We start from the raw sequence: 16,384 nt of genomic DNA on the forward strand, positions 1-16,384 counted from the left end.
TCAAATTTATTTAAATCACAATTTAAATTATGATTTAAATTGCGATTTTAATTTTTAAAATCTGATTTTTTCGACGATTTCATATTTTTTACAAAATCAATTTTTAAATTTAAATTGTGATTTATTTATTTATTTTATCTTAGATTTTTATCCACCTTGCTTCCAACTTCTGGGAAGGAAAGAAGCTTCCATTTTCCTCCAGTTTTGCTCCGAGTGCTAATTCTTGTTGTTTGCATTTTTCTTAGGAGCACCTTCTGTGCGATCATTGCTCAGCTGACTGAGGAGACGCAGCCTCTTTTCGAAACCACGCTGAAATCATACGCTGTGTCTGAAGACGCAGATGCAAAATTCACATGCGTGGTGACAGGTAAATAAACCAAGTGGGGGCTTTGGGTTTTTAGCAACAGAATACAGGTCTGTGAATAAAATATAGTGATAAGGCTGGATTTCTTTTTTACTGAGGCTGAAACTAGAAGCAGGGTGGCATCCATATTTGACAAAGAATTTTTTTTAAAAAAACTCACATAGCAAATGCATCAGCAGAGATTTACAATATGTTGATGGCAGATGAACTACAGAGACACATAATTCTAGAGTCACTCATTGTCTAGATATGAAACTCTGGGTCCATTTGCAGCAGACTGCCTTGCATGGCTACTGAGTAGAAGGTCGACTAGATTCTGTAGGACTTGCTCTCAGGTAAAAGTATGGGATTGCAGCCCTTGGCCCTCCTTTCCCTGTGAACCCTTTAGGGATTTGATTGCACATCCCCACTTATGAAAATGCTAACAGTAGCACAGACAATAATCCTAGGTACACTTGCTAAATCCCAAATTTAAATTCTTAAACCTGGACCACGTGTTTCAGTGCCTAGACCCTTCGTGTAAATGCCACGCGCTTACTTTATTTTGATGCACCAATCCTTTTTCTATCAGATTTCATGGGTGGGTGGGGCTGAAGTGTTTTTTGGCAGCAATTTGGGAGATTCGGTCTGAATCCGCCAGGACAAGTTTGAGAGAGAAATTCTCTCTTTTTCTCTAATCTACCTCACAGGGTTGCAGAGAATTAAAAAAAAAAAGGGGGGGGGGAAGAGTAACTAGGTGCACTTCCTGGTAGAAAGGGAAGGTATAAATCAGCTTTATTAAAATAAATGGTAAAATGTGAACAATGGCAAACTCTTATTTATAGGAAAAGAACAAGTGACCAAAGTTCAGTCATGCGAGTAATGTGAATTTTCCCCACAGACATACACATCGCACATTCTTTTTTTTTAACCCATGGCACTGAGTTGTATTTTATCTTTGCTACTTTCTGCACCAACTTGAATTCCTTTGCTTCTAATTTGGTTTTATCACCAACTATATCTGAACTGAGGAAGGTTTTGATGTAACACTTCCTCCTGGTGGTTTCATCTCTGCTTCCGTCTCTCTAGTAGTTTTCCTGCTGGGCTTGGATTGCCCTGGGAAGAGCGTTCTTGGCCCCCTCTGTCTTGATCCTTGTGGTTCTCATGCCTTGACCTCTGGTTGTTATTTTGGTCTCTCCACTGGATTTTAAAGCAGAGAGAAAAAATAGTGCCTGGCCTTTCCCATGCTGGACATGATGATCTATAGGGTCCCTTCCAGCTGTGCAGTTCTAGGATTATGATAATGGTGGTGATTAGAGATGGGGGCATTTGTATTCCTATATGAATACCCCCATGTCTAGTGGTGATATATTCCAACAATTTATAACCTCCATACCCCTTCTGTTTTAAATATTTCCTTTTGGGAATCAGGGTGTGCCTTTTGAGGGACCAGTTCTTACTAGTTCAGTACTTGCTGTCATAATTTTTCTGAAACAACAGGAATGGTTGAACTCTTGACCAGCTGGAAGAAGGCTAGGCAAGGACAGGATGAGAAAGATGGGACTGGAAACCTGATCATTTGACTCTGCTTCCACCCCCAGAAAGATATAGGGAAACAGATACACACGCTGAAGTTTAAATGCATGCCAAAACAAAATGAACAAATGATTTCTTTCTGACATATTGCTTAGCTGAGTTTTGCTTCTTTCAGCACAGTGGATGTCCCTTTGGGAATGGCTGGTGGTCATATAAGCGGGGGAGTCTGGGAGTTGTAAGCCACAAAAGTAATTATTCTGAGCTCTAGGTAGGGCTAATCATGATCCAGCAGTAGGATTGGAAAATGTATGTGTTGATGAATGGGAATTCCCATCAATAGAGAGATGCAGATTTTTTTGGGTGTGTGTGTTTCCAAGAAATGTCCCAGAAATGCCCAGGCAACATGCCCACTGGGGGATTCTTGAGTTGTAGTCCAAAAACACACATCTTCCCCCTCTACCTCTCAGTCCTAGCTGGTGAAGATGGAAAAGTATTGTGGTATGTCCAGAGATGAGCACTGGCCACTTGCTTTGAAGCCACATTGTCTCTAGAAACATACAACTTACAAATGTTATATTTTAACTACAACTCCCAGAATCCCCCAGTGAGGATGGCCAGTTGCCATGTTGGCTTGGGAGGATTCTGGGAGATAGCCTTTTAAGAAGTAATTTTTCCAGCCTCTACCTTTCTGCAAGGTCCCAGACTTAGCCTGAGTGGGCGCACACTGACTAAGTCGAATCAGATAAAGGAACGGTTAATCCCCCATCTCTTTTCCTCCTTGGCTGGAAATCACACCTTTACAAAGAGGAAGCAGTCCTCTCTAATTTCTGCACTCTTTTTTAAAAAATGTAAAGTGCAATTAACTCAATTAGACATCATTTGCAATTTTTTTGTTCTCGTCTAAAATGGGAACTTTTCTCAAGGAATCTGATTTTCAGAAACCCAGACACTGTTAAGATAAAGATAGGGTCAGGAAAGCTGCTTCCAAACCATGCTTATAAATGTGCATATTTAGAAGACAATGCCACAAAAGTCCACGTTTTCTCCCTCCACTATAGCAGCTTTCCTCCTCCTGGCTTTTACCCCATGCATTGGACTACAACCTCCATCCCAATGACTGTGCTTTCTGGTGATTATGGGATTTGCAGGCCAACATATTTGGAAAGCTCCAGTTTGGGGTAGACTGATATAGACTAATACTGTAGTTCAGTTTTAGACTCACCTCTCACCATCTCTGACTCTTGGGGATGCTGCCTGGGGTTTCTATGGAGTGAAGTCCGAAACAGGGTAGATTTGATTTAAAATTTTAAAAATCTGATTTTTTTTTTTGCAATCTAAATTTTTAAAAAATCAGTTTAATTGTTAAAAAAAATTATTGATTTGTATTCACCCCAGTCCAGAATACCCAGAGAACCATTAGTTGACGTCCATTAGTCTGGAGAAAGCAGGTTATGGAGAGAGAAGGGTAATTTGGTGGAAATAGAGAATTCCCAGAGTTGAATTAGTTGAATTTTCAGCCTTGACACTAGGTAGTTTCACTTGCTGGAGAGAAATGACTTACATATTATCTGTCTTCTTTTTTCTGCAACCCTCATGTTTAAAATACTGATTTATTTAAAAAAATGGTAAGATCATCAGTATTTCCTGGGTATCTCCTGTGTTATAGGTCTGCACGCTGTATGGCTGGAGGGTGGGGGAAGCAGGAGATGTGCCTTAGCAACACACAATCCCCTCTGTTCTAGCCCATCCCTGCTGGCTTCCAGCCGCACCTGTGACTTAACAGTAGAGGCATCTGCAATGTGTAACTGGAACCCATAGAGGGAAAGGAGGCTAAATGAGTTTTCGGTCAGTTCCTGTCCGTGTTGCTGGGGGTTCAAAGAGAAGGAGAGAGAAGCAGCTCCCATTGATGCCACATTGCAACTATAATTCTCTGCCCCAGGACCTTCTGATTTATGCAATGGCTAAAATAACTTGTTCTGCTTTGGGTACCATGAGTGGAGTCGATGTCAGGGTGCCATTTGCTGCTCGCTCTCAGGCAGCAACATTATGTGGGCCACAGGCTATGGCAGAACACAAAAATCCCTTATCTTAATTCTGCACGAAGAACTTTAGCTGCAGAATTTGGAACTCCGCCCCCCCTTTTTTTCCTGGTTTAAATCACAGCTATATTCCAGAGAGAATGTAGTAACCGAAGAAGCATTAAATAACATTGAATGCCTGCCTGTCTTGGAAGAGCTGGACAGCGAACCAACCCTAGCAGAAATAAAAGCGGCCTTGGACTCCCTCGCCTCCGGCAAGGCACCTGGAAAGGATAACATCCCTGCTGAAGTGCTGAAATGCTGTAAGGAGATCATCACCTCCGAACTGTATGAAGTCTTTTGTCTCTGCTGGAGGGAAGGTGGAGTACCACAGGACATGAAGGATGCAAACATTATCACATTGTACAAGAACAAAGGAGACAGGGGTGACTGCAATAACTACCGTGGCATCTCTCTTCTTAGTGTGGTAGGGAAGCTGCTTGCCCGTGTTGTGCTGAAGAGGCTCCAGGTGCTTGCAGATAGAGTCTATCCAGAATCACAGTGCGGATTTCGAGCTAATAGATCCACCACTGACATGGTATTCTCACTCCGACAGCTGCAGGAGAAATGTAGGGAACAACAACAGCCACTCTTAGTGGCCTTCATAGACCTTACAAAAGCATTTGATCTGGTTAGCAGGGATGGCCTTTTTAAAATACTTCCCAAGATTGGATGTCCACCTCGTCTCCTTAACATCATCAGATCTTTCCATGAGGGAATGAAAGGCACTGTAGTTTTTGATGGCTCAACATCAGACCCCTTTGACATCCAAAGCGGAGTGAAACAGGGCTGTGTCCTCGCACCAACACTTTTTGGGATCTTTTTCGCTGTCATGCTGAAGCATGCCTTTGGAGCTGCAACCGAGGGCGTCTATCTCCGGACTAGATCAGACGGAAAGCTCTTTAACCTCTCTAGATTGAGAGCGAAGACCAAAGTCCAACTGAAATGCATGCGGGACTTCCTCTTTGCAGATGATGCAGCCATTGTTGCCCACTCTGCTGAAGACCTCCAACAACTCATGAATCATTTCAGCAAGGCCTGCCAAGACTTTGGACTAACAATCAGCCTGAAGAAAACACAAGTCATGGGCCAGGGCGTGGACTCACCTCCCTCTATTACCATCTCCACACAAGAATTGGAGGTTGTTCATGACTTTGTGTACCTCGGCTCAACCATCTCTGACACCCTCTCTCTAGATGTCGAGCTGGATAAACGCATTGGCAAAGCAGCCACCATGTTCTCTAGACTCACAAAGAGAGTATGGCTCAATAAGAAGCTGACGACACATACGAAGATCCAGGTTTATAGAGCCTGTGTTCTAAGCACACTCCTGTACTGCAGTGAGTCATGGACCCTTTGTGCACGGCAGGAGAGGAAGCTGAACACCTTCCATATGCGTTGCCTCCGACGGATTTTTGGCATCACCTGGCAGGACAAAGTTCCAAACAGAGCAGTCCTAGAACGAGCTGGAATCTTCAGCATGAACACATTACTGAAACAGCGACGTCTACGTTGGCTCGGGCACGTCGTGAGAATGGCTGATGGTCGGATTCCAAAGGATCTCCTCTATGGAGAATTAGTGCAGGGAAAGCGCCCCAGAGGGAGACCACAACTGCGATACAAGGACATCTGCAAGCGAGATCTGAAGGCCTTAGGAATAGACCTCAACAGATGGGAAAACCTGACATCTGAGCGTTCAGCCTGGAGGCAGGCGGTGCATCACGGCCTCTCCCAATTTGAAGAGACCCTTGCCCAGCAGGCCGAGGCAAAGAGGAAGTCACAAAAGCAGCAAAACCAGGGAGCCGGACAGGGGACAGAATGGATTCGTCTTCAGTGTGGAAGGGACTGTCACTCTCGAATTGGCCTTCTCAGCCACACTAGGCGCTGTTCCAAGCCCTCCATACAGAGCACGCTACCATAGTCTTTCGAGACTGAAGGATGCCTAATCTAATCTAATCTAAATCACATAATGAGGTTGGGGTGGGTTTAAATTCTTTCTTTCTCTATGCAGAGGTCAATCAACAACGCTGAAGCCGATTCAATCATTGAGGCCAGCGAGGGGTAGCACATGTCCACTGATTGACCTATAGGCCATCTGATACCCTCTCATGTGTTAGATGATGTTTCCCATCATCCTGCTTGGCCATGCTAACTAGTGGACAATGAGAATTGTCATTAAGCACATCTAGAAGGCATCAAATTGTGGAAGGTTGCTTTAAGACTATGTGTCCCTGCTGGGTATCTGAGTAATTTAAATAATGAAAACAGTTTCTGGGGAAAGGGAGGATTAAACCACTGGCCAGACCTGGCTGGAGACTCTTTGAAGTGTAGTCTTAAAAGATTGTTTTCTCATGCTATCATTAAACCAAGACTTGGGAACCTCTTTTCCTTTCTTTTCTTCTATTTTTCTTATCTTTTGTCTTTGTCTTGAGGAACAAATTGATTCTAGGCTAGAATTTTGAAGACCACCTTACCTGTTTTCGTGGGCAGACCTGCACATCTGTTCATGTGCATAGATACACTCTGTCATGCTCTTTCCCTCACACACTCACACTCACAACATTCGTTCGTGCACCCCACTCCCAGAGTTGGACTAAATACACTTAGCATATATTTGAAGAGGTGCTCCCTTAATGAAAAACATCATCTGTTTGTCACAGCATGTAATTTTCCACAGCTATGTATCCTTTAGCATTTAGCATGCTTTGTTTTCTAAGTGGTCACTGAAAGACAAACCTGGGCTTCACGGGAAAGATACATTCTCATAATCTCTTATACCATATCCTTGTTTTGAAATGTTCTCAAGGGAGGCAGTTATGGGGTTCTGATCCCATTGTTTCTCTTATGACAGTTTCATTGTTTTTTAAAAACCCTTAAGAGATCTTTTATCACAGGCAGTTATAGGATGCACAGGTCTGGATATACAGGGAATGGTTATATAAAAATGCCTGTAAGGAGCTAAACAAGCAGGGTGAGAAGGTGGGGAAATGAGGCCAGGTGTTGACTGCTACTAGTCAGTGGGTGCTTAGGAGCAAGGCATGAGTTAATGTTTGAACTTCACCCAAGTGCAGAGCTTGTAGCAGGGGAGGGTGGCCAGATGGAATGAGAAAGGCTGGAGGTGACCTTGGCTGCGGCAGTTCGGAAAGATGGGAGGGGTGGGTGTTGTTTGAGAGTCCGGTTTTAGAAATGGGGAGGAGAGGAAGGTCCTTCTGGAGAGGGAATGGTGGGAGGGCTAGAGATCACCCCAGTTGGTGCAAGATTGCCTTGGGTATATGAGGGCTATGGGGAGACTTTGCCCAGCTGCAAAACCTGGCACCCTCTACTAGCTGTTATGATTTTTTTTATTATGCAGAGTTCTCATAAAGAAAGATAAGAACCAAAGAAAACCAAAGAAATCTAAACTCATGCATGTATGCACGCACACTAAAACAGGAAGGCAGTCGTGGAAAAAAATATCTTCATGTAGGGTTCAATAAAAGGCATTCGAATGCCTTAAAACATTTCCATAAATTGGCTTGACACCAAGCGAAATAGCACTGGACTTTCAAGAGGACAAAAACTGAAAATAGGAGATTCCCCCCTTCCTCATTGATCAAAAATTGCTTCTTGTAGGTGAAGTCGATGATTTCTTCACCGTGATGTTTGCAGAGATGCTCCCCCAAGTGGCAAACAATTATCTCCTTTCCCACACCTTGTGATTTTCTTAAGCTTGCATTTTGTGTGCCTTGTTTTAGGATTGGTCCTTAGAAGGTAAACACAAGCTGAATTGATGTGTCTGGTGGCTGAGGCACACATCTTATCCTGTTGTAGAAAGGAAGGCAGCTTGATCATCATGGACATTCATTCCCTTGAGTGTTTAGTTGGACCCTAAGGCAATTGTTATCCTCCTGTTTTGGATGATGTTGTTGTTTTGTGGATGGGTGTCTGTGTTTTGTGGATGGGTGTCTGTGTCTTTGTGTGTTCTGGGCAAAAGTCTAATGCTTCTAATGATCAACCAGAGATAACTAGAGAGGTATCTCTAAACAAGAGGCAACATGGAGCCTGTGAAAGATAAGCTGTTCCCGAAATACTTTGCCTCTGCAGCACAGCAATGTGTAAATCAATAGCAATGGTTTTAGGAAATGGGTCTTATGTTTACACCCCTGGATTTAAAGCTGTAATTATCACTGTGCAAATATCCCTAAAGCTGATAATAGACTTTTTATTCCCTTCACTAGAACAGGACCTGGCCATAACTAGGCGAAGATGCACTAACTATATCTCCTTACTCCAGAAGCCAGCTGGCATGGTGGGTGGCTGTTCTGACTGGGGATTCAGGGAATTGTAATCCCTTCCAAAATATTCCCAAACTCTGTTCAGTTGACATCCCAGATTTGGAGGTGTGCCCAAGATATTGTGCACAACATGTTGAACTCATGCAGTTGTTGAACTTCCCCCGGAGGTCAGCTAGGGTTGAGAGGCAAGGCATGAGGTGCAAAATCCAAGCGTTGGAGACCATCTTCCTCCATGCTAAAGGATTAAGACTCAGTGGAAGCTTTGGAGTCAGGCAGGTTCCCTCCTCCCTGCCGTCCGATGATCCCAGCAAGAGCGTAGCCCTTTTGGCCCTGAAGTAGCCGGTCACTTATGTTCCATGATGTCATTGCCCCGAAAAGGCAGGTGGCATCTGTTTGTTCAGTGCCACTTGGAGGACACAAGCAGGCTATGATGCAATTGCGGTTGCTTCTGCCCAGTGGAAACTTAAGGTTCAGTTTACAGACTGTGATGCTTGGTTCTCCATGGAGCTGCTGGCCCTGAGCAGGGTGCCTCTTTTTTAACTTCAAACTTCAATCCACAAAAGCAGACACACTTCCTGGAACAGCAGGGGTGTTCTCATCACCCATCTATGCTGGCCCGGACCGAAAAAGTTCACCTGATCTGCACTGCTAGATCTTAAGTGTGCTTACAAACAGCTTGTTTTTTTGCTCTCAATGATGGACAGCTGCCAAGGTGTCCTTCTCTGTTAAATCACGAGCCCCATCATTCTTGCAAAAGTTACTTTCTTTGCTGCAACTGCTAGACTCCTTCAGTCATCACGGCCGGGCTGGTCAAGTGGCTCAGGAAGCGATGGTCCCAAAAAGTAACTTTTCCAAGCCCTTGTTATATACACACACCTTAGGTCTTTCTTGTCTCTCTAAATATAAAAGTCAGACAAGTTGGTGTGCTAACAAAAGATGTTTGGAAGGCTGTCTGTTTTATTAGATGAGTTTGTCTTGTCTTGCTTTAGCCCACTTTTGTGGGGTATTTCAGCCATGTGGCTAAGCTGAAGCCTTGACATTAGATCCAGATCAATTCAATAATAACCATATGCCATCAAGTCATTTCTGACTTATGGTGACCCTTTCCAGGATTTTCCAGGTAGGGAATATTCAGAAACGGTTTACAATTCCCATCTTCTGGGGGGGGGGGGGCATCCTCAGTCTGTGCAGCTTTCCCAAGGCCACACAGGCTGGCTTTACTCACCGGAGACACGGTGGGGAATTAAACTCCCAAATTCTGGCTCCACCGCCAGATACCTAAACCACTGAGCTATTCAGCCAGCTCAGGTCAATATACCCTACTGCAGGGGTGGGGAATTAATTTCTATAGGGGGGGGGGAGCACATAAAAAATCTGAACTGTGTTTGGGGGACGAACCAACTTTACTTATAAATAAAATGAAACAGTGATGTTATAATTGTTTTTATTTTAAACTTGTTAATCTTCACAAATACTAAAGAGTTTTTTTGTGGTATGTTAAAGATAAGCAACTGATCAACTTTGGACAAAAAGCTATAAATGGTTTTGATGTTCAAAACTGTCCGCGGGCCAGACAGGAGTGGCTTGCGGGCTGTATGTGGCCCTCGGGCTGCACTTTGCCCAGGCCTGCCCTACTGTAACAAAGCCTGAATATTTGTAATGGGTAATATTCTTCCTCTTTGTTTAGCCCTGCTTCCATTTCCCTCCCACTTCTCTGCAATCTTTTCTGAGTTGAATTTTAGATTGCAGGCTTTTTGGCACAGAGACCTATTATGCTCCGTAAAGTGCCCTTCATATAGATTAACAGCATTTCAATAAATAAAAATATAACACAGCCCATTGGGGGAGAAAAACTCATATGTGTAGGCACTGACTTTTTCTAGCAAAGTTATATTAGGACATGGAGTGATTAAATGTCCCAGTGTTAGGAGCAGTACACCTTGTGAAGATTCAGGATAGACCTTTCTCAGCTATAGAGTGCCTTGATTGTGAAAGGGTGTCTCCTTTAGCTCCAGCTGGCACTGACACTGGCCTCATTTCAGCACACCATGCTATAATCTAGTTACTCATTCAAGCAGTTGGATCTTTATGAGTTAATGGTTTGTTGGGAGTTTATTGGATTGCAAAGTTTGTTTTGATTTTTGAATTCTTTTGGGCTGTTTCAATTGTTTCAGTCTGTTTTCATGCCATTTAATTGACAAGCTCTTTGTAGGGTGGGTTAGAAATGTCTTACTAAAGAAAATAACCGCTAAATTTTGTTACCAGTATACTGGGAAAAGGTCAGGGTGCAGATGACATTTCTTTTATAAGGTGTCAATTTTTTGGCAAATAATCTCCCCCATTCAAACCTGGGTGACAGGAAGGAAGATGCAATCTTCATTCTCGTTGCCACTGCTGTGGTGGTGCCAGCCATGAGTTCTGTTTATTGAGAAGTGCATGCCAGATGCTAGCTATGATATTATTGCAGGGATGGGCAGCTTTAGAAGGTTTGAGGCTAGAAACCCAATATGTTTCAATTAAAAAAAAATTAGGTGCACCCAAGGCCATGTGTCTTGGTTTGATGTGAAATCCTAGTTACTGAAGCACCATATTCAACATTTTCCTCCAGACGTGCCTCATGTGGTGCCTGTATGGCTCATGCATCACCCAGTCCTACATTGCTGTAGCCATCAAACACATCTTCTTTTAGTCTGTGCTGTTTTGAAAGTTGAAATGCCCTGACAGCTATTTCTGTATTATTTTTTCCCTTCTCATTAGACACTAGGTCAAATGAGACATTAACCCATTTCCCCTCCCACAATGGGATTTCCTCAGAGCTACTTGCTTCTGCAATCAAACTTGTTAATTAAGCTCATGATTACCTTCCATTGACCAATCACAAAACAAAGCATGCCAGATCCAAGACATATAGGTGAGGAAAAGCACATGTTACAGTGAATAGAAGCTTTTCACCACTTGAAGGAGCACCACAACGAGGGGGGGGGAGGGAGGTAGGTAGGTTATTCACTGATTCACTGTGTGGTCCTATATGACCCTTAAATGTTTGGTACAAGTACTGTAGCAGTTTTCTTTATGGTTGTTGGGCAACTTTTTCTAATGTGGAATCTTCCATTTGTGTTGGAATTGGCTAGAGATTATAGAAGATGAAGCTATAATAAATGCTAATGATTCATGTCCTCATCAGGATACCCACAGCCAGAAGTGACCTGGTACAAAGATGAAGAAGAGATGGACAGATACTGTGGCTTGCCAAAATACCAGATCTTCCGTCATGGGAACCGACATACACTGCAGTTATACAAGTAAGGAAGGGGGGAGAGGGATGCCTCATTGTCCTCATTGTCTAAGGCTGTGGTCCCCAACCTTGGGCCTCCAGATGTTATTGGACTGCAACTCCCAGAAGCCTTCACCACCACCTCTGTTGGCCAGGATTTCTGGGAATTGAAGTTCAAGAACATCTGGGGGCCCAAGGTTGGGGACCACTGGTCTAAGGGATACCTCTTTGCTTAATGTTGCTGCTCTGAATCAGGTCTTGGGGAAGTTACTTTTTTAAGACTACAACTCCCAAAGCCATTAGTCATCCTGCTAACTGGCCATAGTGGCCAGAATGTGGGGGACTTGTACAGGTTGTAGCAAAAAACTGAATGTCTTTGAGTTCTGGCAGGATTCGATGATGATGATGATGATGATGATGATGATGATGATTAGAACTTGAGGCCTAGGAAGTGGAGTCAGATGCAGAAGAGCAGCTCAAATAGGGAAACACAGAAGGTGCCTCTGAACACACATGAAGCCCAAGAATTTGGCTTCAGTAGGAAAAGGGGAGTCCAGAGGCAAGTCTTTTCACTGACAGATTTATTCCTCTTTTCCCCCTCGTAGGCTTTCTTGATTCAAAAAGCCTAATTTAGGAAGCTCCCCCTCCCCAACAGCAGTGCCTGAGTGTTTCGTTCTTATGCCAAGGAATCTTTTCAGTTCTTTGGAGACCCTGTGCTCTCTCTCACTCTTTAGTGACAACCTACAGTTCATTGCCTTGAAAATTTTATATTTGTTTTGGTGGAATGAAAGGGTATAAATATGAACTTTAATTTTCAGAAAAGTGAAGTGCACAGCCTCTTTTTTTAAAAAAAGGAATAGTGAACAGCATCTTCTCCCACCCCTAGAAAATTTTTTGCCATTAATCTTGGTGTAAGATACTGTGCCACTAATTCTGCATAGTGCTGTTTTAATACTACAGAATTAAAAACTACAGTCTGTCCATTATGTTAGCTGCTTTGCATGCTGTTTTCAGCAGAAAGATGTGAATATAAATTATATTAATCTTCTCTTAAGTTTCTTTTGATTGCCTCGCCTCTTTCCAGTTTACCATTTTTCGTAACTCCGCATGTCTTATAGAAAAGAGGATACTTCATTCAGTTGTATGGGACAGAAAGTGGTTTTGGTTCCACCTCTTTCTCTTTGAGACCACAGTGTGGTGTCCTGTTGGATATAAATATTGAGATCCAAGCTAGATGCAGTGTAAATTGCATAATTCTAGTTGATGAGGTCTGAATTATATACCATGTTAACTGGATGAAGTCAATTGACAAGGGCCAAACTATAAGGAATGCCAATTGCATCAGTTAGATTTATCCCCACCTCCCCCCCCCCCCCAGAGCTTTGGAAAGCTTGAGCACCCTCATTGTCCTGGGAGATGGACAAAGGAAGCTATTAACTCTTCCCCTGCCTTTGATGAGAACTGGGGTTGAGAAAGAAAGAATTTAAATCCACCCCTAATCATCCTTGCCCCATGGTCCGAAGGTCACGCGGGATGTCTAGGAGGGGCAAATGGACAATACAAAAAAGAGAGGTTGATTGCATTTGTGCCATTAATGATACATCTATATTTTCCCTGAGAAGAGATAACAAAGCAGAAGAGAGATTTCAGGCTTGCAAAACATTGGATTTTACAAGAATCCCAAGACACACCAGCTAGAGATGCCTTGACTTAGAACTGAAGAATTTGGAGTCCAGAAATTTCCTATGAGTATCAGAACTGGAGGGTGTTCAGAGTCTTTCCAAACATAAAAATCTACTTCCGGTTGCCCTTGACTTTTTTTCCTTTTTGCAGTATAATTTAGAGAGAGAGGAAAATCATTTTGTTGCAAGTGTTATGTGCGACTCACAAATTCTTGGTGGGAGTCACAAGTTCTTGCTGGACTTCTGCAAGTCAACCAAAGACCTATCTGTACATGAAGATCTACCCTTGAGCCACCACTGCAATTGTATACTAGGGAGTGCTAGTATATAAGATTACCCTAGAGGTTCTGAAGTTGGTATTGTAGCATGGATTTTCTTTGTTGTACTGACTTGGGCAACAGGGTCAGGGCAGAAGGTGCTTGGTTGCTGAACCTTAGGGGGAGGAGAGGGAGAGTTTAAAATCAACTGAACTTAGGTTGATTTTAACACCAGACCAGACAAAATATTTTTTTTTGATTTTGGAAGCTAAGCCGAGTGAGGCCTTCCTAACACTTTGGTGGGAAACCATCGGGAACACAGGGATCACCAGGTAGAGCTGGGAAAGAATTTCCTCTAAATTCTGGGGAGCCACTGCTGCCAGTCAGAGCAGACAATACTAGATTTAGATGGTCTCAGTCTGACTCAGGATAAGGCAGCTTCACGTATTCCGGCGAGCAGGTAATCCTCTGTGGTCAGAAAGGCATTAATCAACAGTAACAATATTGTAATGCATGTACGTACTAATCTTGGGCTGCATTGATATCTGCCTGTGGGACAAACTCTATGAATTATGCACACCTTCCTTGAGTGAAGGGAGTGCTCAGTCTGCAAAGGGAAGTCCGTCTGGCTACAGAGAGCTGAAACTGACGAAATTTAAGGCAGTTTTGAGACACTCCTTATCGATTTCCTTTTCCTAACTGGGTGCCCTTCAAGTGTGTCGGACTACAACTCCCACTGGTTCTGCTGGTTGAGGATGATGAGTGATGTAGTGCCAGTTTGGTGAAAGCTGCAGTGTCCTCCAACAGGGAATAGCAGGAAAACCTTCCTCCTTCCCTGGTTGCTTGTAATACTCTCTCTCTCTCTCTCTCTGTCTTTGTCTCCAGGTGCACAGAGGACGATGCAGCCATTTACCAGGCCTCAGCCAGAAACAGCAAGGGGATCGTGTCCTGTTCGGGAGTCTTGGAAGTCGGAACCATGACAGAGTATAAAATCCACCAGCGGTGGTTTGCCAGGCTCAAGAGGAACGCCGAAGCCAAGCTGCGGGAGATTGAGCAGAGCAGGAAACGAGGGAAGGAGAATGTGGAAATGGAGCAGCTGAGGAGAGTGAGTCCGGATCGGTTCCAGCGGAAACGTCGGCTGACGGGAGAAGTTGGGATGCGGTCAGGTGCCTCCCTCTGGGACAAAGAGGAGGTGGCAAAGGTGCGCATCCCGGATGGGAAGTCACGGTTTGGGGAGGGCGATCACCCCACAGACCAAGAGCCTCCACTAAACACCACTGCCCTGTTTTCTAAGAATTTCATCTCGGGGCGGATGGAAGGGGAAGTCACTGCCAACGTGGATGCTTCTCTGGAGAACGGAGAGCCGAACGGGGAAGAGAATGCCAACGGCTTCCTCTCCTATATCTATGAGGCCGTGGAGAAGATGAAAACCAAGCCCACAAACAAGGAGTATTCCGCGAAGAAGAAGAAGAAGAAAGAGGAGAAGGCTAGTAGCTCACCAAATGCACCTTGGGACGCTTCCCAGCAAGAGGGTGGGAAGCAGCAGAGGAGAAATGTCGCGGTCCATCAAGGTGTCAGCCCCGTTGCCGCAGCTCAAAGTGCATCGCCAGTCGCAAATGGGGAGCTGACGGGAGCAGAGATCAAAGAACCTTCATGCCAGGCTACAGAAAGACCCGCATCCCTGCCCCCTGCCCCATCTTCCAAAGATGGCATCTACTTTTCTCTGAAGGATATGTATTTTGATTCTGAAAAGAAGCCTGAACTTAAGCAGGAGATGCCAGAAGTAAAGTTGGTTAGAAAAAAGGCAGATGAACCCAGCGTGGCTGTCTCTGTTCCAGAAGAGACTCTACCAAAAACCAGTATGGCTTTGAAAACGGCTGTACTGGGGGAAAGGAAAAATGAATCCTGTGCAGAGCGAGAGGAAAAGGAAAAGGAAGCTGTACAGATTAAGAGCGCAACATTGCCATTTGTGGAAACCCTGGGAGATCCTAACGCCACATCGTTCCAGCATCTAGACAGGTCTGCAGAGCCTGCCAAGGAAGCTCAAGAAGGCGCAGCTCCCTTCCAGAGGCCAAATGCGGCCAAGATGCCAGACAAAAGCCCCTCAAGAACGGATTTTCAGCATCCAAATGAGACTCTGGACCCTGGAGCCCGGGCGCCATCTCCTTTCCCAAAGGAGAACAGAACACGATTACTCGATGGGCACATCCGTGAAACGGACTTGCTGGACTCCTTCCCCACTGGAGTTGAGACAGCCCAGCACCACCAAAGCCCCTTCCGGGGAGACACAGGGATCAATCCAGCCCAGGTCTCTCAGGGAGCCAAGCAAGACTTACAGGAGGCTGCCTTGGAAGAACAGCTGTACACCCAAGGGCCTTGCGAGGTACTGTAAGTTCTTCCCCCCCTCTCTCTCCTTTTCTTCTCTCCCCGCCCCTCTTCAGCTGACCTCCTGCAAAATGTTTCCAAATCAGATAAGCAGCAACTGCCAAAGCTTCCCTGGCTATTTATAGCTGGGATCTGTGGCATGTGCATGACCAGCAAGAAACAAAATGGTCACTCTCCAGGCCAGTACTGACCCCTGGCTTTAAAATGTCGTATTCGCCAGCAGTGAAACCTTGGGGGTTTCTTTCTAGGGGGTGTGTGGCAAAGGCACCTAGATCAGAGCCTGGGAAAATGACATGTCCGAGGTCCGCTTCTCAGAATCTCCCACCCATCCAGCCATGGGACCTGGAGGATTCTGGGAGAGGCAGTCCAGAAAAAAAAGAGTACCTTCCGACAGATCTGGCTTGCATGGCTGGTTTGGATCAGCTGCTGCTCCTGAGCCATCATCGTAGCATTGCTTCTGGCCCCCAGCTGTCCCTGACACTCACCATCCTTGTCCGGCCGGTGTCTATTTCCATCACTCATTCTGAAGAATTTTTTGAGTAATTCTGTGTTTAG

General features: G+C 44.5%; 1 protein-coding gene across 2 annotated transcripts in view; it reads left to right on the forward strand.

Annotated features, from left to right (window-relative positions):
- The window catches only part of ALPK3 (alpha kinase 3), a 49,408-nt gene that overhangs the window by 12,263 nt on the left and 20,761 nt on the right, over window positions 1–16,384 (forward strand). For both annotated transcript variants that reach the window (XM_072981550.2, XM_072981551.2), the window contains 3 exons: window positions 246–367; window positions 11,416–11,533; window positions 14,330–15,827. In XM_072981550.2, coding sequence (XP_072837651.2) covers window positions 246–367; window positions 11,416–11,533; window positions 14,330–15,827 — 1,738 coding nt within the window. The remainder of the gene's footprint in view (window positions 1–245; window positions 368–11,415; window positions 11,534–14,329; window positions 15,828–16,384) is intronic.

Source organism: Pogona vitticeps, chromosome 12, assembly GCF_051106095.1.
Source record: "Pogona vitticeps strain Pit_001003342236 chromosome 12, PviZW2.1, whole genome shotgun sequence".
NCBI classification, from domain to species: Eukaryota; Metazoa; Chordata; class Lepidosauria; order Squamata; family Agamidae; genus Pogona; species Pogona vitticeps.